This window comes from Ovis aries, chromosome 7 (genome assembly GCF_016772045.2).
Source record: "Ovis aries strain OAR_USU_Benz2616 breed Rambouillet chromosome 7, ARS-UI_Ramb_v3.0, whole genome shotgun sequence".
NCBI lineage: Eukaryota > Metazoa > Chordata > Mammalia > Artiodactyla > Bovidae > Ovis > Ovis aries.
The window spans coordinates 7,952,455-7,979,557 of NC_056060.1; the positions used below are offsets into that span (position 1 = coordinate 7,952,455).

General features: G+C 46.3%; 1 protein-coding gene across 5 annotated transcripts; it reads left to right on the forward strand.

Annotated features, from left to right (window-relative positions):
* The first annotated feature begins 3,726 nt into the window (after positions 1-3,726).
* On the forward strand, positions 3,727-26,711 carry F2R (coagulation factor II thrombin receptor). 5 transcript variants are annotated; one of them, XM_042251992.2, is made up of 2 exons: positions 3,727-6,655; positions 23,417-26,711. In XM_042251992.2, exons 1-2 carry the CDS (start codon positions 6,601-6,603, stop codon positions 24,610-24,612), a joined length of 1,251 nt encoding a protein of 416 aa, XP_042107926.1. In that variant the 5' UTR covers positions 3,727-6,600; the 3' UTR covers positions 24,613-26,711. The 5 variants fall into 5 exon arrangements, with proteins under 5 accessions (XP_042107926.1, XP_042107927.1, XP_060274742.1 ...); XM_042251993.1 differs by having other exon boundaries at positions 3,727-3,790; XM_060418759.1 differs by having other exon boundaries at positions 3,727-3,768.
* The last annotated feature ends 392 nt before the right edge of the window (positions 26,712-27,103 follow it).

Below are 27,103 nucleotides of genomic sequence, written 5' to 3' on the forward strand. Positions count from 1 at the left end.
CAATTTAGGAGACCAGTTTTGATCCCTCGGTCGGGAATATGCCCTGGAGAAGAGAATGGCAACCCACTCCAGTATTCTTGCCTGGAGAATTCCATGGACAGAGGAGCCTGGCGGGCTACAGTCCACGGGATCACAAAGAGTCGGACATGACTGAGCAAATAACACACACACACACACACACACACACACACACACCACCTTAGACACTATCTTCAACTAAGACAAAGATGTGAGGAAGCTGGGAGTGGGGGCAATTCTCCGGAAGGTGAGAAGAGGAAACATAGGCCCTGCAGATAAGACTGGGAAAAGTTATCTTTGGTAATAGCACTCTTCCTGGCAAGCCCCCTTTCTAGTGTGAATTTCCCTTACAATTTCCTTTACAGAGAACTTCCTCTCTGCTCTCAGAGCTTCTCCTGTGTCTGCAGTTTCTCAATATAAGATTATGTCAAAGAGACCTGTTTAGAGTGGCCTGTTCTGCTACCCTTCCCCAGCTTCCTCCCCAGGGCTCAAAGCTTTCCTTACTCATAGGAAGAAGAAAGAAAACACTGGTTTTGCTTTAAAGACACATAGCAATTGAAACACTTAACTTCATTTTTACATAGCTGACTCCTGTAACTTGATGTATGTTTGATCACAGTTCCACTGTTAACAAATCGTTTTTGGTCTGAAATGCTGAGAAGGACCATGCGTCCCCCAAACTCCTCTTTTAAATTTAAAAAAAAAAAAAAAAAACTTTTAAAATTTATTTTTGGCTGTGCTGGGTCTTCGTTGCTGCAGGGGTTTGGTTTTGGGTTTTTTCCTCTAGTTGCAGCGCAGGGTGCAGGCTTCTTTTGTTGCAGAGCATCATTTCTGGGGTGCTCAGGCTTCAGAAGTTGCCGTTCCCTGGGCTATAGAGCACAGGCTCAATAGTTGTGGCCTATGGCTTACGCTCTGAGGCATGTGGGATCTTCGTGGACCAGGGACTGAACCCATCTCCTGCATTGGCGGGCGGATTCTTTACCACTGAGCCACCAGAGAAGCCCTGAGCTCCACTCTTCAGCACCTAGAACTTAGAAAGGACGTCACAGGGTTCTAGCTACTCTCAAAGAATGTGCTCTAGTGAACCCCACAAGAGGGAAAGCCGTTGCATGCTGTAATATTCTGGAGGTTTGTGATGAAGAAAGAGACCAAATCAGTGAAAACATTGTCTGACATGACATATGTTTAACAAAAAAAAAAGACAAACCCCAAATGAATTTATTTTTTTCTCCCTGCTCCCATTACAGCAAAGCAAGACTTGAGGGCAGTTTTAACCCTGCCCAGAAACGTGACCCATAAAACAGTCAATCTTAACTTTTGGATCAAGACTGTTCAGCTAATCTGCATGGTTAAGACCCCTGCAGTTCCCTTCTCCCAGAAGATGGCCTGGCTTGAAATCCTCTTTTCTTTTGCTCTTTTCCTTGTCCCACCCTCCTCCCACCTATAAGAACCCTCTGGAGTTCCCCTCTAGTTGCTACAGGAGCTGCTGTCTGATTCTTGAATCTCTGAATAAAGCCGATCAGATCTTCAAATTTACTCAATTTTGATTTTTTAACGCACATCTCCCTTAGGTTGCAAGATACATGTTGGCGTATCTGTGTGTGGTCAGGCACTAACTGGAGGTGTAATTCACGATGTAGTTTTTACAGCTCAGGCTGTGGTCAAGTAGGAGTTTGTGGTACTCCTCAACATTCCAAGAGGCAAACCACAAAACTCTGAATGGTGAAAGTTGTCTCTATTTTGAGAGATTCTGGTGTGTATCGGGTGGTCTAAGTGCTGATCAACTTTGTAAAACCTCCATTGCCTCTGTTACTGAAACCAGGATTTAGTAACAGGTTAAGATAGAGCCTTCTAAGTCACCCTGTAAGCTCCAGCGGACAGACTGCTCCAGGCCCCGGTTCTCAGAGCCTTGGCAGGGCCTTGTACGTGGCAGGGACACCCAGCACTGGATCCTGCCGTGGGGCTGAGAAGGAGACAGATCCCCACCCCTCTCAGGTGCCCCAGGATGGCTCTTGGCACTTGTATTATTGTAGAATCCAGAGTTGCAAACACTCCCTGGAGGACACTCGAGACAGTGGAGTACAGTTTATTACGCCAACGGCGCCCGACAAGTGAGTTCGGAGGACTCGGTTTTATATCCTCAGCTACGTGACTGGTTACACGTTAGTAATTAGCTTACAACATGCAGGTGCGGAACAATTAACGATTACAGCGTGCAGGTGCAGGCACTGTCCTTAATCTGAGACAACCTGACCTTTACCTCCAATCTTTGTTTGCCACCTGTGAGGAGGGGGTTTCCTGGTTTTTCTTTAAGGATGGCTAACAGGGTTCAAGCCCAGTTCCCATCCTGCCTTACGATGGCTGACAGTCTTCAAGGTGGAATTCCTCTTCCCTCCCCCCAGTGGCTCCAACAGTATGAATGGTTACTGGTTATCTCATTTTAACAGTGAATATGCACTCTCCAAATAAAATAGCTCATACAGATTCTCTAGGTTGCCTCACTGTCATTTCCTTAGAGTGTAAAATCTCTTAGCTAAAATACATTGGAGGGTGTGATGGTTAATTTTGTGTCAACTTGTCCTGGCAAAAGGATGCCCAGATAGCTAGTAGGGTATTATTTCTGACTATATCTGTAAGGGTATTTCCAAAGTAGGTAAGCACTTGAATCTGCAAACTGAGTAAAGATATTTTCCATGGGACTTTCTTGGTGGGCCAGTGGCTAAGACTCCACATTCCCAATGCAGAGAACCCAGGTGTGATTCCTAGCTGGGGAACTAGATCCCATGTGCCACAACTAAAGACCCCACAATGCCACAACTAAGACTCAGCAAAGCCAGATAAATAAAAATCACCCTCACAAGTGTGGACAAGTATCATCCAATCTGTTAAGAGCCCAAAAGGAACAAAAAGGTGCAGGAAGAGGAAATTCTCTTTATTTATTTATTTTTTTCCCCCCTCTTTGTCTTCTTGAGCTGAAACATCTGTCTTCTGCCCTGGACACCAGAGCTTCTGGTTCTCAAGCCTTCAGACTCTGAGACTTAACACCAGCAGCCCCCCAGGTCTCAGGCTGGAAACTACACTATCACTTCCCCCTGGTTCTCAGGCCTTTGGACTCACTGGATTATACCACTGCTTTTCTGGTTACCAGCTTACAGACTACAGATCACAGTGGGACTTCTTGGTTTCCATAACCATATGAGCCAGTTCCAATAAGAAATCTCCTGTTACATATTTATCTCCATATATCCTATTGATTCTGTTTCTCCAGAGAATCCTCATTAATTCAGAAGGGAAATGAACAGATATGAGAAGTGAAAGATACTGAGTTCACCTTATATAACTTGGAACAAGTTTCTGATGTTTCTTTTGAATAAATACCAAATTTGACCTTGTCCTAGCGCCCCAACCCACTAGGATAGGCTACCATTCTGTCCATGGTGTAATTAGTGGAAACGCCTTGTTGACCTGCTAGAAATGATTAACTTTACTTCTAAACCCCGAATACCAATGGAGGTTTGTGTCAACAAAAGGCGGAAATAGGATTCCTTGATTACAGATCGACTATTTGCTTAAAAAACAAATGTACAGATATCTGCACAACACCTGGAGAATCGAATATCTAATCTGAATACAATTTGATCTTACACCGTAGAAGCCTGGATATCATCACCATTAGCTTCCAAAAGGAAATTACTAAGGCAAGTTCTCAGGATATAGTGTTGTCCCTAGAGGGCTTCAGACGGAGGAGGGGTAAGTGGAATAGCTGAAGCAGGTAGGTCATCTAATGGGTTTAAATAAAACTGCTTTCATGGGATCTTGGGCTTAAAACTTTCACCATTTGTATAGCATGTTTGTTTTAAACACACTATTAAATACCAAAAACACTATGAGAGGGCAGCTAGTGACTCATTTTAGTGCCAGACAAGTTCAAAGAAAATGAAACTGGGAACCACTAGAAAGTGGTTGTGAGTGATGCGCGTAATGCTGCAAATGAGATTTCATTTCTGGGGAATATTAACATGCTGGGTAGCCACCTCTGGTTAGGTTAATTTGATGATCCGGGGAAGCTGCCTGTATTTGCTCTAAAACTGACAACAAAAATATTTTGGTATGGGTAACAGGGAACAAATGAAGTAAAGGGATTGATCTGTTTTGCAAGAAGCTCTAAAGAGCACACAAATACATGAATTTTTGTAGAGAAAACAGCATATCACCAACAGACCATAATACAAAATTGGAAATTAATCAAAACTTCTAATAACTTACAAATTGAAGAAGGTAAAATGAAGTTGACAAAATATTTATACCTGCAATGCATATGTTTATACATATTGATACCTGAGATGCATATGTTTATACATATTGATACCTGAGATGCATATCAAAACTTACAAAATGCAGGGAGAAGTGAAGATTAAGCTAAACGGTTCAAAAAGTTAGGAGAATTGAGAGTAAATCCAAAGGAAGTTGAAAGAGGGAAATTTTTAAAGCCTGTATGAAAATTAAGGATACAAAAAATAAACAATAAAAGCAACAAAACAAGATGGGCATTTAAAAAAACTGGTCATTTCCATTAAAGGGAAAAAAAGCAAAAATACATTATATAAGGAATGAAAGTGAGGTCAAAACTATAGATAAAATAGGTGGCTTTAGAAGAATAAAATGTGGTATATAATATAAGAAAATGCTATAGGTTTAAAAAATTAAATATACATGTATCATATAGGTAAATTTCAAAAAACACAAACTGCAAAAATATTCTTAAAGTATGTTACTCTGTGTAAATATTTAAAACATACAGAGCTATACTGAAAAAAAAAATTTGAGGGGAAACACAACTATACTATAAGTGCAATAACTTGGATGAGAAAGTTACTCTTCTGAGGAGAGAAAAAGAATGGACTCAGAAAAGTGTAGAGAAAAAATGTTAATACTGTATATGTAAATGCCATGGGTATTAGGTTCTGTAGTTTTCTATGCTTGAAACATCATATCATTTCAAGAAAACTAAAACATTTGGAATCCTGTTCAATTCTTTTTCTCCCTCAAAGCAGTTGTTTTCAGGTGTGTCCCCAGCAGCCTCGGCATCACCTGGGATCTGGTTAAAAACGTAAATTTTCAGTCCGTTTCCCAGACCCAGTGAACCTAGCAATGGAACTTGACCATGGGGGTAGGGGGATTATCAAGCCTGCCTGGTGATTCCGATCCAGGTGTTTGAGAACCCTGTCTTAGAATGTGCATGCAGGCATGCTTGGTTGCTTCAGTCGTACCTGACTCTTTGCAACCCCATGGACTGTAGCCCACCAGGCTCCTCTGTCCATGGGAGTCTCCATGTAAGAATACTGGAGTGGATCGCCATGCCCTCCTTCAGGGGATCTTCCTGTCTTAGAATGTTGTTACTGAAAACTTTGGTCTGAAACCCCTCAGATACTACCCATCACCTGAGGGTCCTTGTAAAAATGTAGAATCTGATTTCACAGGCCTTGGATGGGGTCCAGGAGCCTGCATTTGTGTGTGCTATAAGTCAAAACCACTGTTTCTGAAGGCAAGTTTTTGAAGGCAAGCTCAATTTTTGGTGGCTGCTCAATTAGCAATCCACAATCTTTAGAAAATACTCAAGTGAGGAGGAAATAGCTCATTCTGTTCCACTCTTCTTTGCTCAGTGTATTTCAGTCCCACCCTAAAAGATATTTCAGTTGATATGCACAAAGAACTTGAGCATTTCATTATTTCTGAAGCTCTTTTTTTTGTCACTAGAGGTACATTCTGTTCTAATGTGCTAAGTCATTTCAGCCACGTCTGACTCTGTGTGACCCTACGGACTATAGCCTACCAGGCTCTGTTCTAATAACTAAGGGGGGAAAAAAAAGAGAGAAAAAGTTATTTTAAACTTCACAGTTTTAGAAAATGGTTAAAAAACATTTTCCACCAATGAAACAGATAAAATTTAAAATTGCGCTCAGAGTGTTATTTCATTTTCAAGGCTATACATACATACATGGGCTTCCCCTGTGGCTCAGCTGGTAAAGAATCTGTCTGCAATGTGGGAGACCTGGGTTCGATCCCTGGGTTGGGAAGATCCCCTGGAGAAGGGAAAGGCTACCCACTCCAGTATTCTGGCCTGGAGAATTCCATGGAGTCCATGGGGTCATAAAGAGTCAGACATGGCTGAGCAGACTTTCACTTTCACATACATATATACTTGTATGTGATTACAGTTTCTTGAGTAATGGACAGAAACTTTGAACAGTGGTCATCATCCAGATGTGGTTCTTAGAAGGGAAGGCTGAAGATACTTTTCATGTTATATCCTTGAACTGTTATATTTGGCTGCACGTGTTAATTTTATACTTAACACTGTATTTCATTGATTCTGGGGGCTCAGTCAGTAAAGAATCCTCCTGCAATGCAGGAGACTCAGGTACAATCCCTGGGTCAGGAAGATCTCCTGAAGAAGGAAATGACAACCCACTCCAGTATGCTTGCCTGGGAAATCCCGTAGACAGAGGAGCCTGATGGGTTACCGTCCATGGGATTGCAAGGGTTGGGCTTAGCGACTAAACCACCACCATTGATTCTGAGATGTTCTCTTCGTGTTTAAACAGTCCTGAAATTGAGGTGTTTCTTACAAGCGAAGGTATGTCACAGTTTAACTGGCAGCATTTTTTTTTCTTGCTTGTGGTACTTAAAATGACTTTTTAAAACCAAATGGCATCTTAGGGAGGGATGCTGAAAAATAGTATGTCGATAGGGTGGAGAAGCAAGCAATTTTTATGGTTTACATCTACTCTTGGATATATTTTCCTTGGAGAACTGAATGAGCATTTTTAATAGCATTATTTAGTTAGGTTATTCAGTAATTTACTGAGCAGCGTCTGTGTACAACAGGGCGCTGTGCGCTGAGAACGATGAGGGGACACAGGAAGAACCAGATGGTCTTGGCGGGTTTAGGTTTCAGGGCTCACCTCGAGGAATAGCTTTTTAAAAAGCTTAGAAACCCGACAAGTCTCAACAGCAGTTTATCAGCCCCAGGGTGCAGAACACATCCCCACATCTGGCAGGAGAAGGGGCTGCGGGCAAGCTTTCCCAGAAAGGGCCTTTTGAGGGGACCCGTTTCCCTTTGCGGTCTGAAAGACGCGCTCAGCAGATACGCTCTCACGAAATCGTCGGCCCGCTGCTGCCCGCGGGGCTTCGTCCTCCAGGGGGCCCCGGCCGGAGGCCCGAGGATCTCCGCCCTGCGCCTTGAATTTGGCCACTATCAAACCAGGGAAAGTGTGAGCGGCCTCAAGAGTCACCCGGGCGCTTGGGCTCCCGGGCGGCCCTTCCTCACGAGCCCGCCCGCCTCCGGGCACCGCGGCGCAGGTGGAGCCGGCGCGCGCCTCCGCTGAGCTCGGGTTAGAGCCAAGAGCTGCAGCCGCGCCGAGCGCCAGGGCGGAGAAGCGGCTCCTGGGACCGGACGATTCTATACCCACTCGCAGCCCGCCTGTCAAGGAACGAAGTGCCCGACCTATGAAATATCTAAGGGGCGAAATCAAGGCCAGCGAGTAAGAAGCGTCAAAAATTCTGTTCAAAGCGAAAAGCTTCTTCTCACCCGCGGGCCACCCTGTATCGACAGTATAAACTTCCAAATCCACTAACCCCAAGTTACAAAAGCACAAGTCGCTTTAACACTTGTGGCCAAGCTCCCGCGTTTCCCGATGCGGCGCAGCGCTCGGCCTGAGTCGGGCCCGGGGAGGGACGGGCTGGTGGGGGCCGCGACCCGAGGTTCTCCGCTCAAGTCCGTGCTCCCCGGTGAGCGGCTGATAGCTCGCGGGCCCACGTCGACGGGCCGAGGTAACGACTTCTCACTCGGGTTCCCCCGCGGGGCGGGCGGCCCTGAGCGCGAGGAGGGGCGGCTGGATGGCCGAGCCCCTGCTGGCCCGGCGACGGCGCAGGGACCGCGGGCGGGCGGCGGCCGCGCCGAGGCGCACACTGGCCGCCGGGGGGCGCCCTTCCCGGCCCGGCGCTCGCGCGCCCCGCCCCCGCCCGCGCCCCCCGGGGCCCTTTTTCCCGACCGGCACCGCCGGACGCGCCGACCTGCCTCATCCTGCCCAGAGCCCAGCGCTCCGTCTGCCCGCGCGGCCCACCTCTAGACTCCGCGCGTGCTGCCCGAGCCTGCGGGCGGCGGGCCAGCCTCCCCGAGCCGCGCCGCCCCGGCCCCGCCGAGCGCGCGGAGCCCCGGGACAATGGGGCCGCGGTGGCTGCTGCTCTGGGCCGCGGGGCTCGGTCTGTGCAGCCCCCTGATGTCGGCCCGCATCCGAGGCCCCAGACCAGGTGAGCGTGGGCCCCGAACTCCCCTCCGGTCCGGTCCCGCAGCCCCGCGCCTCCGCGGGACCCCGGGGGTACCCCCTGACCGCCCCTTCTCCGGGAGCCCGCTGCGGGCTCGGCCCGGACCTCTCTGCACCGACTTCTGGAGCGTGCAGGGTGTGGGAGATGGACGAGGAGGGCTCGGGCTGACTGGGGGAAGCCGAGGCACCTCGTTGCATTTGTTGTCACTGCGGGGCCTGTTCCTCCCAGGACCACCCCGAAAAGAAAGGGGTTTCACGTTGCTCCACCAATAGCCGGTCCGGGTTTTTTTTTTTTCCCCCCCGCCAAGACGAGGTGGAGAACCGCTCCCGCTGAAGTTTTGTTTTGTTCATACGGCTTTTCTTGCACATTTTGAAGGCGAGGAAAGGGGTGTAGAGAAAAGCTTGGTCCCGTGGCCCGTTCAGTGGAGAATCAGGACCTGCCGCCCCGCCGGGCACAGACAGGCCTTGTATCGGGTGGTCGTGGTGCGGGATACCGAGTGATAGCTAGATCGCCACGAGGCGGTGGTCGGCGGGCTTTGTTTGCTTGTTTCCTAGGACCCAGTCTTCCAAGCGAGTTGAGGCAACAATCCAGCTCCTCACAAACGGCTTCCTCAGCCCCTGAGGGATGAAACCATTTCAATTTCTGATCTGCTGGGAGACGGAGGTTTCTCACCTAGAATACATTTATTACTGTGCCCTGCGTGTATTTTTAAGTATCTGGCTGTCTGAGCGAATAAATGTATTTTCCAGCCTCTCTCCCTTAAAAAAACAGGGCAGAAACGTTGTTGCCTGGAAAGAACCTAGATAGAAAGGGATGGGGAAAATGCTTTTATTTCTTTATAACGATACAACTTTGTAAGCTTTCTGACCGCTTCTTTTATTCCAAGTAGTAACAAATGCTAGCTGTTTTCCTTATCTGTGAAACACTGTGTACTCTGTATTGTTTTCGCAACTTGGAAGGAATACAGGCAGCTGGAGACGGAGAGGTGACAGAAACACACAGAAACTGGTTTCTCTGCTCTCCATCTTTGCTCAGGGTGAGTTTGGAGGTGAGGCTTTTCAGAACCCTGAGAGGCCCACACAGGAGCCCAAGGTTTTGCAGCAACTTCGCAGGTTATCTCTTGCGATATTTGGGAAAGCAGAGAACGCCAGAAAAATTGTGCATGGTGACACTGATGTCAGATATCACTTTATAGATTTATTCTGGGATGTACTCTTAAGAACACAGATTTTTGTCTGAGATTTGGATGGTGAGGTAGAGAATAGGTTTATACAGATGCTGCGGCCAATGTGTCACCTTTCTTCTCAGTGGATTCCCTGGGAAGGTTTTTGGCCTCTTGTTAGGAAGTGACGTTCAGACTGCTGTTCCCCACGCTTGTTACACGCATCCACCTGAATGGTGCATGCTAAGACGCTGCTATAGATAGAGTTGAATAACATTGGCCAATTCATCTACCCCGGATTCTGGGATCACTTCATGAGAGAGAGAAGAAAAGAGGATGAGAAAGAAAAGGCACTCTTGTTAAGTGTTGTATTGTGTGTTTAACCCTGGGCCCAGAGGCGTTTTCACTACACATTGTCTCATTTCACCCCCTCACATGCTTATCCCCTTTTTCCAATTCTGAAACTAAGTCTCAGAGACAGTGTACCTAAATTCCAAAAGGAGGAGGGGATCCTGGATGCAAGAAATAGGTAGGACCTTGTCTTTGGATGGAGAAGGCGATGGCACCCCACTCCAGTACTCTTGCCTGGAAAATCCATGGACGGAGGAGCCTGGTGGGCTGAAGTCCATGGGGTCGAGAAGAGTCGGACATGACTGAGCGACTTCCCTTTCACTTTTCACTTTCATGCATTGGAGAAGGAAATGGCAACCCACTCCAGTGTTCTTGCCTGGAGAATCCCAGGGACGGAGGAGCCTGGTGGGCTGCCGTCTATGGGGTCGCACAGAGCCGGACATGACTGAAGCGACATAGCAGCAGCAGCAGTTGTCTTTGGAGAGTTTTAAGCCCCATAAAATCAACCGAAAATAGGTCTGCTTTTTATTATCACTGTGCACCTGCAATCCTAAACAATGCGTGTCTTAACCACCTTTATCTGATGGAAGGAATCGAAAGACCCCAGTCATAAGAAATCCTTCCAGGACAAGCCTTGCCCACCAGTTTGAGCTTTCTCAAAGCACTCTCAGACTTGTCCCCACTTGTTTTGGCTTTTCCTGCAAAGTGGCTTTTCCACTTTGTGGGTCTGTCATCCCTCAGCAAAGATTATAAACTTCCATTTATCCCTTTGGCATCTAGAACAGATGTTCACTCAGCATATACTTGAGAAATTCCTGAGTTCATTAACCAGTTTACATTCCTTTGTCCAAGCGGTATAAGTGAGACTCTCTCATCAAAGCGAGTCAGTGTCCTAGAAGTGATGCCCGTTGATTCTATGAAGGTCTGGAGAGTAAAAGGTGCCAGAAGCGCTGATGGTGACTGTGGCAGAGGGGGTCAGGTGGGAGAGTCCATGCACTGCCTTCCTACCCACAAAGTCAAGCTCAGTTTCTCAGTATAGACGAAGGTGCCTCTTCCCTTGCAGGATGGGTCCCCAGCCTCTGCCCAGCCTCCCTTGTTACTGAGCCTCCCCTGTTACGTAATCTATCACATTACCTGTACTTCACCCAGCCCCCACCCTGTAGTTCCACCAGGAGCTATGCTTTCTCTGGCTTCTGTCCCCAGGCTATTCCTCTGGCCAGAATGCCCTTCCCACACCCTACTTGTTCACATTTCATTAAAAACAGGTACTTTATGTCAAGAACCTACTACAGCCAACACCCTGCCTAGATACATTACAGACACTATTTTACTTACTCCTGTATCCACCGTTTGAGTAGATGCCATCCCCATTCTACAGGTAAAAACTGAGGCCCCCAAATGGTTAAGTCACAAGTGCAATTACAAGTGAAACTGAGATTTGACCAGAGGCCTTTTCCACTAAGTGCAGTTTTCTCTACTGTCCACTATGAAGAGGAAGCCATCCGGACCCCCCAGCCCCTCTGACAGCAGAGCAATAATCCTGCTGTGTTTCCCAGGATCCCGGAAGGCAGAGTCTGGGCCCCGTTGGCTGGGGAGCCCAGGTCCAGCACACAGAGGTGTTTAGTAAACGTAGATGCATCGACTGTGGTGCCCTGCTTTTCCTCTCTGATGCAGGTGATAAGGCAGTCTGTGACTAGACCCTGAATGTGTAGGTTAATTGGCCGTTACTGAGAGGCTGTGATCTTCCGCCCAACAAACGACACAAAACGAGACAGTGAAGCTGCTTGAAGCCAAGCAGAAACCTCTGAAAGTCAAATTTCTTATGAATCAGCAAGTCGTTTTCTACCCTAGCATCTAAATCACGTAAAACTTCCCCCTTCCCGTGCTGCTTTTTTCCATTCATTGGCTCCTTGGTGACTGGGGCACTGTGTTCACAGGACACGTCCTGCGGCTGGCCCACGCTTCCTGCGTGTGAGGACAGGTGCCAGGCGCTCTGGCCCCTCCTCAGGAATCCTCTCACGTCATCTCTGCTGGTTGCCCTTCCAGCCCTGCCTCCTCCTTTTCAGTTCAGCATGTCTGTGCCCTCCCTTCTTTCTAGCTCAGCATTTCTCTACCTTTTATGTCTAAACAGACGAGTGTGCTGTCAGCCCTGACTTGCAGCTCCTCATCAGCTGAGTTTCCTCCTCTGCCAGCCTGCTTCCGGCCGTCGCTTCCCTGTGCCCTTGCTGCCCCTCTCTCCTCTCTCAGGCAGCTCACTCCTGTCCTGTCCCCGCTCAAACGGACTCAGCTGAGCCTGAGTTGGAGTTCCGCTGAGACCCTGGAGTCCCTAGGACCCTGCATTTCTCTTGTCTCACTCTCATTCTGGACACACATCCTTCTTTTCCCTTGAAACTCACCCTTCCTCCCTTCTTTCCCTCTCTTCCTCCTTCCTCCTCTCCCTCCTTCCTTCCCTCCTGTCTTCCTCTGCTTCTAAAATTGAGGTCAGTATTGTTCAACACAGGGAATGTAGCCAGTATTTTGTAATAATTTTAAATGGAAAGTAACCTTTCAAAACTGTATAAAAAGATTACACTGGAATGAGTGAAAAGAATTTTTAAATAATTGCATTAAATAATATAAGATTGTGTGATTGAGCATATGACGCAGAAGTGCAGTCTTTCTTTGACACACAGTGCGGAGGAGGGGCACGGAATGAAGATATATTAGAGTTAGGGACTGATGCTGCATGACAGTTGGAACCCACCGGAAGAAATAAAGAGGACCAAACTGGGAAATAACATTAATATCAAAATTACTCTGCTGCTGCTAAGTCACTTCAGTCGTGTCCGACTTTGTGCGACCCCATAGATGGCAGCCCACCAGGCTCCCCCGTCCCTGGGATTCTCCAGGAAAGAACACTGGAGTGGATTGCCATTTCCTTCTCCAATGCATGAAAGTGAAAAGTAAAAGGGAAGTTGCTCAGTCATGTCCGACTCTTCGCAACCCCATGGACTGCAGCCCACCAGGCTCCTCCATCCATGGGATTTTCCAGGCAAGAGTACTGGAGTGGGGTGCCATTGCCTTCTCCGAAATTAACTCTATAGATATAAAAATAATTAAACAAAATTGAGGTAGGATCTACATAGAATAAAATTAACTATTTTTAAGTTTACAGTTAGTAGCGTTTAGCACATTTACAGTGTGGTACACCTACCGCCTCTATCTAGTTCCAAAACATTTTCATCACCTCAAAAAGAAACCCGGTCACCATCACGCGCTCAGCCCCATCCCCTACCTCCAGCTCTTGGCAGCACTGATTTGCTCTGGGTTCACCACTTCTGCGTATTTCCACACATGAATGGAATCATATCGTGTGTAGCCTTTTGTATCTGGGGAATTGTATCCCCTTTACTGTGGGATACTCACAGAACCCCAGAAGGATCATCAGGAACCCCAGCCTGGGTTTACTGTTGACTAGGATGACAGTATCCAGGACTCCAGTTTCGACACTGAGAATTTTCTGTTTGTTTCCCTACTTTGTGGTTTATTTCATTCTGCTGTTCACCTCCTCATGCTTATGCCCCAGACTGTCAGAATACACAGTTCTCTGTCTAGACCAAGCTTCCCCCAGACAACCTCTCCCACATTGACCTTGGGATGTGTGTGTGCTTAGTCGCTCAGTTGTGTCTGACTCTTTGTGATCCCATGGACTGTGGCCCGCCCGCTCCACTGTCCATGGAGATTCTCCAGGCAAGAAAACTTGAGTGGGTTGCCATTTCCTTCTCCAGGGGAACTTCCCAATCCAGGGATCGAACCCAGGTCTTTCTCGTTGCAGGCAGATTCTTTACTAACTGATCCACCAGGGAAGCCCTTACCTTGGGATGGTGCTTGGAAAAACCCATGAAGTGATGCCGCCTCTTTCTCCATCCCAAGGCATCCAGTGATGTTTGGCCACTTACCAGGCCATTACAGACCTTTATTTGCTTTCAAAAGAGCCTGCTTTTGGAAATAACAGGAATAATCTGAAATTTGCACTTCAAATGTATTGAATTTCAGGAAAGGACCTAATCTAGTCTCATCTAGTTACACTTCAAGTCTGTGGTGGATTAAAACTCAGGCATTGTGTATTATAGAGGAGCGTTTTCCAGTGTTTTCTTTTTTGCTGATCAGCAGTAAGGACTCTAAGGAATATGCTTTACATGATGACACAGTTGCTGCCTGTATTTTCAATAAATGCCCAGGGACAGTCACGGTGTACAGTAACAAAAGTTATCCCAACCAGTACTTAGCTTTACCTTGTGCTATGCGTTCTGACATTTTCTATAAGATTCTGTTTTTTTAAAAGCTTGTTACAGTCCCGTGCATTGATTTCATAAGCAGCGTCAAGTCTCTAGCATCATCTGAACACTGGCGCAGCAGGCGCAGCACGCTGTCCTGCGGCCGTCAGCAGAACTGAAGCTTATGTGGCCTTACAAGAAGAGTTCTGCTTTCCAGGAAGTGCTCTTTATGACCGTTTCTATCATCTCTAGAACGTAGCTTCTTTCAGTTGGGGTTTACAAGCTGCAGTAGGACTTGGGTGGGGTTGGGGTGGGGGTGTGGAAACGTTTGGTTCTGGGGAAATCAGTGATTATAAACATCCTTTACTGTAAATTAGTTTTCCTGTCAGCTCGGCGTCCTGTAGAGAGCGGTATCCCCACGCCTGTCCCTCTGGGTGGAGAACGGGCCTGGAGGAATGGGGAGAGCCAGGATCAGCGTCCTTCCCAGAGGCCCTGCTAGTCTTCTGACCCCACGAGTTGAGTCGGGCCCTGGCCTTCAGGAGGGGGCCCCACACACGTTCCAGCGCCTGCAGTGGTGTCGGGCACTCTGGTGTTTACATTTTCTGGTTAGCCTTGCTTCCTGTATGCCCCTGGCTTCCCCCCATGTTTGCTTTGCGATGCTCCCTGCCTGCTCCAGAGTGTGGGAGGGCCAGGGGCCGCCCCGTCTTCACTCTGCAGTCAGGGTTTATTTTACTCTGTAATGCTGGCTTGTCCTCAGCAGAGATTCTTGTTCATTTGCTTGCTCACTGACTTGCTTCTGCCTCATCTGAAGCAGTATTCTAAACATCTCTTTCTCTGTTTTGTCCTTGACCATCTCTTGCTACATCTGTCCTGTCTGTGAGGGCCGGGTTGTTGGCACACAGTTGGCGTGTCGCCAAGGTCAGCAGGACTTGTGATTCCCAAGCAATAGCTGTGCCCATCATCGGCCGAACTCACATCCTCACACGGCTGTGTCCCAGTTGCTGTGTATAGTTCCGAAGGGTGGGCAGATTGTTTGCTGAAATGCTAGAGAAGAAAAGCGTCCTTTCAGGAGTAGGTCCTGAATTCACAGCTTTTTTGAAGAGACAGGGTAAGTGGTGTTCAAAGAGCATGAGCTTCAGAACCTGGCAGATGTGGCTCAGGCCCCGGCTGCCCCGCTTTCTACCTGTGGGGCGTTGGATCAGTCACTTAGCCTCTCTGTGCACCCATGTAAAATAGGCGCTGTCATGCTTATCTCATAAAAATACTGGGGTTACATGAGGTAGGTAAGTGAAATATTGAGCACAAAGTAACTGCTCAACAAATGTGTTCTTCATACCCGCACCCTCCGTATACCAGAAACGTCTTGGAAGGACTGGTATCACATGAATTCTTTCAGTGGAAAGCTGTGTTCACACAAACAGTCAAGCACCTTTTGCCCTTCAAAACTAACACGAAAGAGAAACGCAAAAGAAAACTTGTCTTTAGTTTTTGGTGGCTAGTAAATGTGCATAAAATGTTTTTCTTCTTTTATTTTTCACTTTTCATTATGGAAATTTTCAAAGCTACCCAAAGTGGGCAGTATAATTACCTTCTATATGCTTTATCTGTATCCTCACTTTCCTCCTCTCCAAATGGACAATTTTAAAGCAAATCCCAGACACACGGTATCTTTTCATGTGTAAATATATATCCTTAGAGATAAGAACTCTTTTCTTCATGTAACCACAATGACGTTCTAACACCTAAAATGACTGAACAACAATTTCTTAATATTGTAACTATTCAAATGCTCAGTGTTCGCATTTCACTGACTGTCTCATAAATACTTGGTTTATTTGAATTGGGATCAGATGAGGTCCGCTGCTGCATTAGGTTGATGTATCCTTAAGTCTCTTTTAATCTGTGATGGTTTTCCCTCTCCTCTTTTTTCAAGGCTCTGTGTCAGAGAAACTGGGTCATCCCTCTTCTAGACTTTCCTATTACATACTGGGTCTATGCAGCAGGGCTGTTCAGCATGCCTTTCTCTCCTATGCGTTTGCTATAACGTGGTCCATTTGGAGGCTTAACCTGATTTATTTGGTTTTTCTCCAAGACTGCCTGACCTAGTGGTGGTGTGCACACACCTGTTACATCACCTGTGGTTTGTTTTTAATTTGTTTGGCTACACCAGTCTTAGTTGTCGCATATGGGATCTAGTGCCTTGTCCAGAGATTGAACCCAGGTCCCCTGCACTGAGAGCGCAGATCCTAGCCCCTGGACCACCGGAAAAGTCCTGTCTCTCTTTTTGAGACCTTAAGGTTACGCAGTGGACTCGGGTGTGGTCAGGTGACCCAGTTATCAGAGAGTTCCTATCACCTACCCTATCCTTACACCTCACGTTTTTTTTTTTAAGAGACTAATAATCTTTGGACTAAATCTTATTTCATTAAGCACTTCAAGATGCATTTCTAAATCTGTCATTGTTTCTATGTTTATAAGCTGGGATTATTTTATAAAGTAGAAGTTTCCTTCATTGACTATTTGGCTTCCCCAAAATATTTTCAATATAGAAAAGGCAAGATAAATGCTGAATCTGGTCTTTATTTACCAATTTTCATACTGGGTCCCCTCATTTCACTCAAAAGTGACCCAAAAAGGTTTTATTTTCCTTGAAGTATAATTATGAACTCATCCGTTCAGTCACTCAGTCGTGTCTGACCCTTTGCAACCCCGTGGTCTGCAGCACGCCAGGCCTCCCCGTCCATCACCAACTCCCAGAGCTTACTCAAACCCATGTCCATTGAGTCGGTGATGCCATCCAACCATCTCATCTTCTGTCGTCCCCTTCTCCTCCTGCCCTCAATCTTTCCCAGCATCAGCGTCCTTTCCAATGAGTCAGCTCTTTGCATCAAGTGGCCAAAGTATCGGAGTTTCAGCTTCAGCATCCGTCCTTCCAATGAATACTCAGGACTGATTTCCTTTAGTATCCTCTGGTTGGATCTCCTTCCTCTCTCTCAAGAGTCTTCTCCAACACCACAGTTCAAAAGCATCAGTTCTTTGGCGTTCAGCTTTCTTTATAGTCCAACTCTTACATCCATACATGACTACTAGAAAAACCGTAACTTTGACTAGACAGACCTTTGTTGGCAAAGTAATGTCTCTGCTTTTTAATACGCTGTCTAGTTTGGTCATAACTTTTTTCCAAGGAGCAAGCATCTTTTAATTTCATAGCTGCAGTCACCATCTGCAGTGATTTTGGAGCCCCCCAAAATAAAGTCTGACACTGTTTCTACTGTTTCCCCATCTATTTCCCATGATGTGATGGCACCAGACGCCATGATCTTAGTTTTCTGAATGCTGAGCTTTAAGCCAACTTTTTCACTCTCCTCTTTCACTTTCAAAAGGCTCTTTAGTTCCTCTTCACTTTCTGCCATAGGGTGGTGTCATCTGCATATCTGAGGTTATTGATATTTCTCCCGAAAATCTTGATTCCAGCTTGTGCTTCTTCCAGCCCAGCGTTTCTCATGATGTACTCTGCATATAGTTAAATAAGCAGGGTGACAATAGACAGTCTTGACATCCTCCTTTCCCTATTTGGAACCAGGCTCTTGTTCCATGACCAGTTCTAACTGTTGCTTCCTCACCTGCATACAGATATCTCAAGAGGCAGGTCAGGTGGTCTGCTATTCCCATCTCTTTCAGAATTTTCCAATTTATTGTGATCCACACAGTCAAAGGCTTTGGCATAGTCAATAAAACAGAAGTAGACGTTTTTCTGGAACTCTTGCTTTTTCGATGATCCAACAGATGTTGGCAATTTGATCTCTGGTTCCTCTGCCTTTTCTAATAGATCTTAACAAATATGGCATTTCTCCCACATTTCCATGCATTTCTGTCATTATTCTCTTAATGATCTTTGGCCACTGGGAAGGGCTCTTGGACTGACTTCAGAGTCTTTCTGACCTGACCCTAATGTTCTTTGAAGATATTCAGGGCTCGTCTTGGGCACTTCCTCCCCCACATCTGGCACCAGCAGTTTCTTTAAGGAGCAGTTCTTTTCCTAATGCGTGGTTCCATCTGAGACCGTGGAGTATCCCACTCATGTTGTTTTCTGCTTGGAGTTAGTATGTTTCCATCATTCTTCCATCACCCCCTTTTTGATTGCTCTTTAGCCTATAGTGTTGAGTCACTGGTGGAGAAGTGCAGGGTACAGCTATCCTCTATGAATGTAGGCAAGGTCCTGGGATTTCTGATTTCTTAACCCACCAAGGGTGAGCCCTCTAGGCCAGAGCTCTGAGTCAGAACTAAAGCTGGCATATTCTGGGAGGCTGACATGGTATAAATCCAAGGATCATGAGGGACCTTGAGAGAACATCTGGGCACCACTCTGCTTCTAGGCCAGATCTCGTCAAAGTCAGAAAAAGTGCCGTGCCTGACTTACAATTTCTGAAAGTCTCCAGAGTTAGAGAGTCCACATTCAAACTCATTAGCAATATTCTATGTTCAACAATCAAAATTACTCTAGAGCCATTTCAAGAAACCTGAATTAAGTGAAACTTTTGCAACAAATATGAGGATCAATTTTAGGACTTGTCCTAGGTGTTTTTTTAAGCGTTCAGTTCAGTCGCTCAGTCATGTCCGACTCCTTGCGACCCCATGAATTGCAGCATGCCAGGCCTCCCTGTCCATCACCATCTCCCGGAGTTCATTCAAACTCACGTCCATTGAGTTGGTGATGCTATCCAGCCATCTTATCCTCTGTCGTACCCTTTTCCTCCTGCCCCCAATCCCTTTAAGCCATAACTTACCAATAAAAACACAGATGGTTACAGGCATTTTTGATCTGCTGACAGGCACTTTCTCCTTGACCTGGGACTAAAGTAAAAGCAAGATTCCCAAACTCAAATTTCAGCCCGAGGGGCACAAGCTAGTTGGATTTATCTAGTCACCTGGAATTGGTTTTATTCTCTCTTTGATGCTGGTATACAGTTAGATAAACAAAATTTGCTGACGTCCTGTAATCCCATAAAGACCAAAATATCAAAATCTGTGGTGGCAAGAAAAGGTGACACCTTAGGCAATGATATCTAATCACAGGATTATGCATTCTTCCTGGGCTCCAGCCTATAAAAATGTCATGTTCGAGTGGGCATAAAGTTTCTGTCGTAAATACCATACTGCCCAAGAAGGCCAAGTCAGAGGAGAAATTTTTGAAAACAGATACTGATTCCTAAAGTGTTGGGTTGGCCATAAAGTTCATTTGGGCTTTTCCGTACACTATGACAGAAAAAGCCAAACGAAATTTTTGGCCAACCAAGACTAGCTACGGAGCAAAGCCTAATGACAGTTTTATATGTTCAGGCCACGTGACCGCGTCTAAGAGTTGAGTTGTGAGTGTTCGTGGTTTTCCAGGGTACCCCTCCTCTGGGTCACGTCCTGATGCTCATGTAGGTTGCACACAGGCATGCGTGTGCTTTTCTCCCCTCTGTATATGACATGACAGGTCCTCAATCTGGCCAAGCCCCCAGAGGACTTTCTGCAGCAGAAAGTCATGTTACTTTAAGGTTCCTGTGGGTCAGCATTTTTAAGGACACGTATCTTTGTGGTCCTGAAGTGCCAGGACTCATTCATTTCTGTTCTTCCACCTCCCACACATTCATGACTTCGAGGGTAGCCTCACTTCCCTCCCACGGGGGCCGCTGAACCAGGGTCCGGTTCCCACATGAGTGGATCAAGACACACAGAGCAAATTAGATGCATCACAAGAGGAGGGAAGTGATCCTTGAGGGAAAGGTTGTGAATTTGAAATTTGATTTACGGCTCTGAATGCTGGGGCTCTGTACCTTACAGCCTCTTCATGTCCCTCGTCACATTGAAAAACTAAACACGGTTATATGTTGAGGGAGGGAAGAGGAAGACAGATTCCATCTTAATTTCTTTGCTGCTTTTTTTTTTTTTTTTTTGCTCTCTAAAACAAACTACATTGACGTGATGGGGAAGGATAATATTTTCTCACACTGGTTAATTTTTGAAGATTACAAAGTGGACATATATCCTTATTTCATGTGTGATGCTCCAAGCTGCCAGATTTGTGGGCCAGGCAGGTACTGGATCTTCCCGTTTTAGTGATCCTGAGACTGAGTTCAGAGGAGGTAAGTGACTCCTGGTAGAGCCACTTGTTTGCTGTTGTTCAGTCACCCAGTCGTGTCTGACTCTTTTGCTACCCCATGGACTGTAGCCCTCCAGGCTCCTCTGTCCATGGGATTTCCCAGGCAAGAATGCTGGAGTGGGTTGCTGTTTCCTACTCCAGGGGATCCTTCTGACCCTGGTATCGAACCTGCGTCTTCTGTATTGCAGGTGAATTCTTTACTGCCGAGTCATCGGGTAGAGCCAGCATTAGAATGCAAATCTATAACTAAAAGCCGATTTAAGGACCACACCTCCTACCTGTGGGGCAGGGTACTAGAGAGACTTGGAGGTTAAATAGGAACCATTTCCCACCCTTAGGGAACAGCTGCGATCTGTGTACACTCAGGCTCATCACTGCAGATTTTTGTTCTTCCTGTGGCACAGATCAGTTCATTTGTGCTCTTGCTGAGGTCATCTGACCTCGAGCTTTCGGTACCAGGCCCTGTTCTACTGTGTACCAGTTGGTGCCATTCTAGGTTTGCTCTTCATTTTGGAAATAGATGCCAATTTACTGTGTTTTATTTTGTAGTTCTAGAAGTTCCGTTGGTTGGTTTCATCGCTGTTTTCTATTTCTTCATTCATTTCAATGAAATCTTTCTCTTCCCTCATTAAGCATAGTTGCAGCACACCCTTTAAAATCCTTACCTGCTAGTTCTAACATCTGAGTCATCTTGGGATTGGTTTCCATTGATTGTCCTTTTCTCTTGAGACTGGGTCCCACTTTCCTGATTCTCTTTATAGCGAATGATTTTTAACTGTATGCTGAACATTATCCTACTGTAAACACTCAAGATTTTGTCTTATTTCTCTAAAGAGTGTTGCTGGTTTTGCTTTAACAGGCAGTTAATTTGGTTGAACTCAAACTGCAAACGTTTCCTCTTGAGCAAAAAAGCTCAAACAGCTCTTCTATTCTTTTAAGTATAGCAAAGCAGCTTCACATCTCCCCTGAGTGTGCTCCAAACCTGGGGCAGAATTTACACTGGACTCTGCGGCTCTCTATGCCTCTCCGCTTGCTCTTTTCTGCATTCTTCCCTCAGTTTCCAGTGACTGTGGTTGCCCTGAACACTGTCTTCTAGTTCTTTGGGCCACAGAGACTATGAGGTTTCTATTTGAGTTTCAGCTATCTTTCGTGGCACTGACTTTGGCCTCCTCTCAAGCTAAAAGCCACTGAAAGCCAGAAACCCATCGGTTGCCATCTTTTCTTTCAAGACCCATCCCTCCCCTCTCCAACACGACTGTGAACCTACATAACTTCAGGTCGTTGATTCCGGGGAGGAAAGGAATCCAGAGTCTGTGTAATTTTTGTCTAGGGGATAGTTGGGTCTGGTAAGGACCTTCTAGAAGCAGCACTCTCTCTTACTGCATCATGCTTTTCTGTGTAAGTTTTTGTTTGCAGGAAGGTTCCACTACTGAAAAATAAAACTGAAAGCTGGAAAATTCACTGTACTTAGCTCATTTCCAGCCAGTTCTCATTGCCCGGACCTCACTTTTGAGTGACATGTGTGTCCAGCCTTTGTGGTAATCGCCCCCAGGGATAGAAGCCTCATCCTTTTCCCCCTGGGGCTTCTGTCCCCACTCTTCAGCTCCCCAAAGCCCAACAGAGGCTCTCTGTCCAAGTCTCCTCAGTGATAGAATGACAGTGCAACTCCTGGGATGCAAAAGCTGGTGGAGCTCCAGCAGCTAAACGCTGCATTTCTGGGATGAACATTTCCACTGGATGTTTTTGGTGGAGGAGGGTGATAAAGGAAGGGTGTTTGCAGCAGAGCCTTTATGGTGATTTCTAGTTGACACTCAAAAGAGCCTGGCTGGCCTGGCATCTGCTTGGATGCATGTGACATTTTGGAACTGAGTTGAGGGAGGCACTGACCTAGAACTGGCGCTGCTCCACTGACCTACTGAGGAGGGAGACAGGGAAGATGACTTAAGTGGTAGGTGCCTTGCGGTTTTATTAGACAGTAACCTAAGGGACTGCGGTTTGGACCCAAAGATGATGACAGATTTGGGACATTCTACTGTGTAAACAAGCCAAAACTAGTAAAGGAGAGCTTCTATCACCTGGATAACTGTCATGGAAACTGGGTCCCCTCAGTGTTGCTCAAGGAGAAGGCAATGGCACCCCACTCCAATCCTCTTGCCTGGAAAATGCCATGGACGGAGGAGCCTGGTGGGCTGCAGTCCATGGGGTTGCTAAGAGTTGGACATGACTGAGCGCCTTCACTCTCACTTTTCTCTTTCATGCATTGGAGAAGGAAATGGCAACCCGCTCCAGTGTTCTTGCCTGGAGAATCCCAGGGACGGGAGATCCTGGTAGGCTGCCGTCTATGGGGTAGCCCAGAGTCGGATACGACTGAAGCGGCTTAGCAGCAGCAGCAGTCTTGCTCAAAGTCACCTCTAGCTCCATAAGCTTTAAGATGTTCCCTCAACTTTCTGTGTTGATTTTTCCATGAGGGAGAATGGATCTCAAGGGATGGCCATAAACCAAATGAAGGAAAAAAAAAATGTATACCTGCGGGCCTATGGAGGAAAGAGAAGTCACACAGCCTGGGGTGATCTGTTTATAGAGACAGCGGCCAGCATAGAAAAGAAGTCAAGGCTTTTTTCTTTCACATCAGCCTGTACTCAGCCTGTCCTAATATCTGCAGGAGAGATCTCTGAAAGTCTGTGGTTCACCTCATCTCTCCGAGGAGCAGAGCTTGAAAAGTGTTTGCTTATGCCAGAAACAAAATGTGGTACACTACCTTGAGTTAGCTAATTCCCTGATGAAGTCTGGCCTTCCCTGGTGGCTCGGTGGTAATGAACCCACCTGCCAGTGCAGAAGACTCAGGTTTGATCCCTGGGTCGGGAAGATCCCCTAGAAAAGGAAATGGCAACCCACTCCATTATACTCGCCTGGGAAATCCCCGTGGACAGAGGAGCCTGGCAGGCTACAGCCTGTGGGGTCGCACGGAGTCAGATGCGATGGAGCGCACACACAGAGAGACACACACAGATAAAGTCTGTTGTCCAGTTGAGTGTTACCTGCTCTTTAGCACCGACTGTCCCAGGAGGAAACAAAAAGCCAAAGTCAAGTGTACTCTCTCCTTGTCTCTTTTGCCTTTTTAATTATCTAAATTTTTTTTTTTTTACTTTTCAGGGACAGAAGCAACAAACGGTACTTTGGGTCCCCGGTCTTTCTTTCTCAGGAATTCCAATGACGGATATGAACAAATCCCACTGCCAGAGGACGAGGACTCGAATGAAGGTGAATTCACAGAAGACAGAATAAGCCCAGGAAACAGAAGCAGCCCTCCCCAAAAGTCACCCCCTGTGTTCATCTCCAAAGCTGCCTCGGGATATCTGACCAGTGCCTGGCTCACTGTCTTTATCCCCTCGGTCTACACGGGCGTGTTCCTGGTCAGCCTCCCGCTGAACACCATGGCCGTCGTGGTGTTCGTCTTGAAGATGAAGGTCAAGAAGCCGGCCGTGGTGTACATGCTGCACCTGGCCGTGGCAGACGCGCTGTTCGTGTGTGTGCTTCCCTTCAAGATCAGCTACTACTTCTCCGGAAGCGACTGGAGGTTCGGGCCTGCCCTGTGCCGCCTCGTCACGGCGGCCTTCTACGGGAACATGTACGCCTCCATCATGCTCATGACGGCCATCAGCGTGGACCGCTTCCTGGCCGTGGTGTACCCCATCCAGTCGCTCTCCTGGCGGACGCTGGGGCGCGCCGCCTTCATCTGCCTGGCCATCTGGGCCGTGGCCATCGCGGGGGTGGCGCCCCTGCTCCTGCAGGAGCAGGCCACCTTCGTGCCGGAGCTCAACATCACCGCCTGCCACGACGTGCTCAGCCAGGAGCTGCTGGAAGACTACTACTCGTACTACTTCTCCGCCTTCTCCGCCGTCTTCTTCTTCGTGCCGCTGATCCTCTCCACCGTCTGTTACGTGTCCATCATCCGATGCCTCAGCTCTTCCGCGGTTGCCAACCAGAACAAGAAGTCGCGGGCTTTGCTCCTGTCGGCGGCTGTCTTCTGCATCTTCATCCTTTGCTTTGGACCCACAAACGTCCTTCTGCTTCTCCACTACGCGTTCCTTTCCCGTGACTCCATGACAGAGGCCGCCTACTTTGCCTACCTCCTGTGTGTCTGTGTCAGCAGCATAAGCTGTTGCATCGACCCCTTGATATACTACTATGCTTCCTCGGAGTGCCAGAGGCACCTCTCCGCTGTCTTACACTGCAAGGAAAGTTCGGATCCCAGCAGCTGTAACAGCAGCGGTCAGCTGATGCCAAGTAAAATGGACACCTGCTCTAGCAACCTGAGCAGCAGCCTATACAAAAAGCTCTTAACTTAGGAAAAGGGACTGACTGAGTTAAAAAGAAAATGTTAAAAAGGCAAATCACCTGAGGATTCAACTTCATCCCTGACCCCAAAAAAAAAATAGTGTTTCCTTCACCATCCAAAACAACAAACTTGTGATATATGTGCCTCCCTAGGAGAGCTTGTATATTTGGTGGTTTCAGACAAAAGTAACAGGAATAGAAAACATTATTCCAAGAGAGCATTGCCAGTGTTACCACAAGAACTAAGCGTCTCTGCTTTCATATATTTACGTGACTTATTATATGTGTGTATGTGTGAATTGATACACATGTACTTATATCATTTGCAGTACAGTATAGAGTAGGCACTTTGAAACCCTCTCTTTTTTCACCAGAGACTACGGAAATAAACTCTGATTTTCTGATTTAACATGCAAAGTTTAGGTTGGAGTTCAACTCGGAACATCTGAAGAAGCCAGTCAGTAGTGAGAGATTCTACAGTTTGGACTTGCACAGCTTTTGCAAATAAATGTATTTTTAAATTGTTCAACAGCAATGTTTAAATTGTTGAGGGATGAGACTTAGTACTAGCTGTGTGTAGACAAAGTTCTTTTGTTTTTCTTGTTAAATATATCGAAGTTTGAATTCTTAAAATTATTAAAGCGGGTGGAAAAAGATGATGTGGGTAGCATTTTTGCTGTTTTCCACGCCACGTGTGTAAACTGAGAATGAGCAGAAGTCCCACCAGTGACCTGAGGTTGGCTTTCAAAGCGTCTTGCCATCCCCCCACCCCCCACCCCAGATGAAGGACTCCAGGCAGTAGAAACAAGCCAGGGCCACGTGTTTGCTATCCTCTGCTGGGATTCCCTCAAGGGTCGGCCGGGAGCTTATGTTTATTAGAAGTTGGTGGAGTAGGATGTGCCATCCCAAGAGATAGTGAATGTAAAGGACTTCCCTGCCTATTTTAAGAATGGAGAAGGAAGGCACCTCTGCCTGCCGCAGTTAGGCTGCAAGGGTCACAGTCAGAGCTACAGGGCAAGCGTGGACAGTCATTGCGTGCTCTAGGCACGCATGGGTGCTGGGCAGACAGAGTGGAGTCAGACTGAAACCTACTCTGGAGAATAACAAAGTGGACCAACACACAGAGTCGACAAGTGTTAAAGAAGTGCATCAATGTGTAAAGAAGTGCGTTTAGCCAGATGTCACCAGGCAATGCCACATCATCGAGCCTGCCAGGTGAAGAACTTTGAACATTTGGTTACTGCTTCCTGTGGTTACAACTTGAGACGAAAACATAATACATTACAGGAAGCGTGTTTTTAAAAATAAGTCCTTCAGTCACAGAATATGAAATGTTCTATTATAGTGTCATTCAAGGAAGATAATTATAAATTCTGTATATAATATAATCATCAGTCTATGTACCAACATGGAAGCAAAGTTGTACATAAACGATTGAAAAAAATAAAACATCAACTAAGGATAAAAAGTAAGTCCTTCAGTCTGACTTAATTGGACACTATTTACCAATGTTTTGTTCAGTACATACTCAAATCAGATTTTTTAAAAAGCATTAATTATGTCAGATTAGAAATGGCAGGAGAAGTAGAATTGGCTTTGAAATCTAGGAAAATAGTCTCCATTTTTTCCATTCACTTTTCTAAAGAGTTAACGAAATGACTTTAAAAAGCATTTTTTAACCCTATGATGAGTATCAAGTATAGAATATCCTCATGTATTTAGCAAAATAATTAAAAATAATGTTGATATATGTCTTTTTTCCTTATGAAAAAATGTTGACATTTTAAACAAACAGAAAGCTGTAAGACAAGTGCTTACCTATTCAAAAGAGCAAACTGTTTCCAGATGCTATTGAATAATTTACATAAAAGTATGTATTGTAAGTAAAAGTTAACATTGTTTTTATTAATTTAGTTACTATATTCGTTTGATCTAATTTAGTGAAGATATACTGTCACTGTTTATTCATTGTTTATATTGAAATACATCTGACTTCATAAGACCCATTACTGTATTATCAGTATGTGCTTATAAAATATTACATCACTGTTTTTATGTTATTTTTTAAAATGTGTATAACCTCTATTAATAAACCTGAAGGTTTGCTTGATATCTGTTTGGAATAAAATATTATTGTGTCTTTAGAGCCTGGCAGGAAGGCCAGTCTAAGGATGTAGCTGTTTGTTGTTTAGTCAAGAAGTCACCTCAGACTCTGTGACCCCATGGACTGTGGCCCACCAGACTCCACTGTCCATCAGCCCAGGTCTCGTGCGTTGGCAAGCAGATTCTTTACCACTCAGCCGCCAGGGAAGCCATCAGTGAAGAGATGATTCGCAGAGGTGTGGGCCAGGGTTAAGGGTAAAGAACCTGCCTGCCAGTACAGGAGACATGAGAGGCATGGGCTCAGTCCCTAGGGTGGGAAAATCCCCTGGAGGAGGGCATGGTAACCCACTCCAGTGTTCTTGCCTGGAGAAGTCCATGGACAGAAGAGCCTGGGGGGCT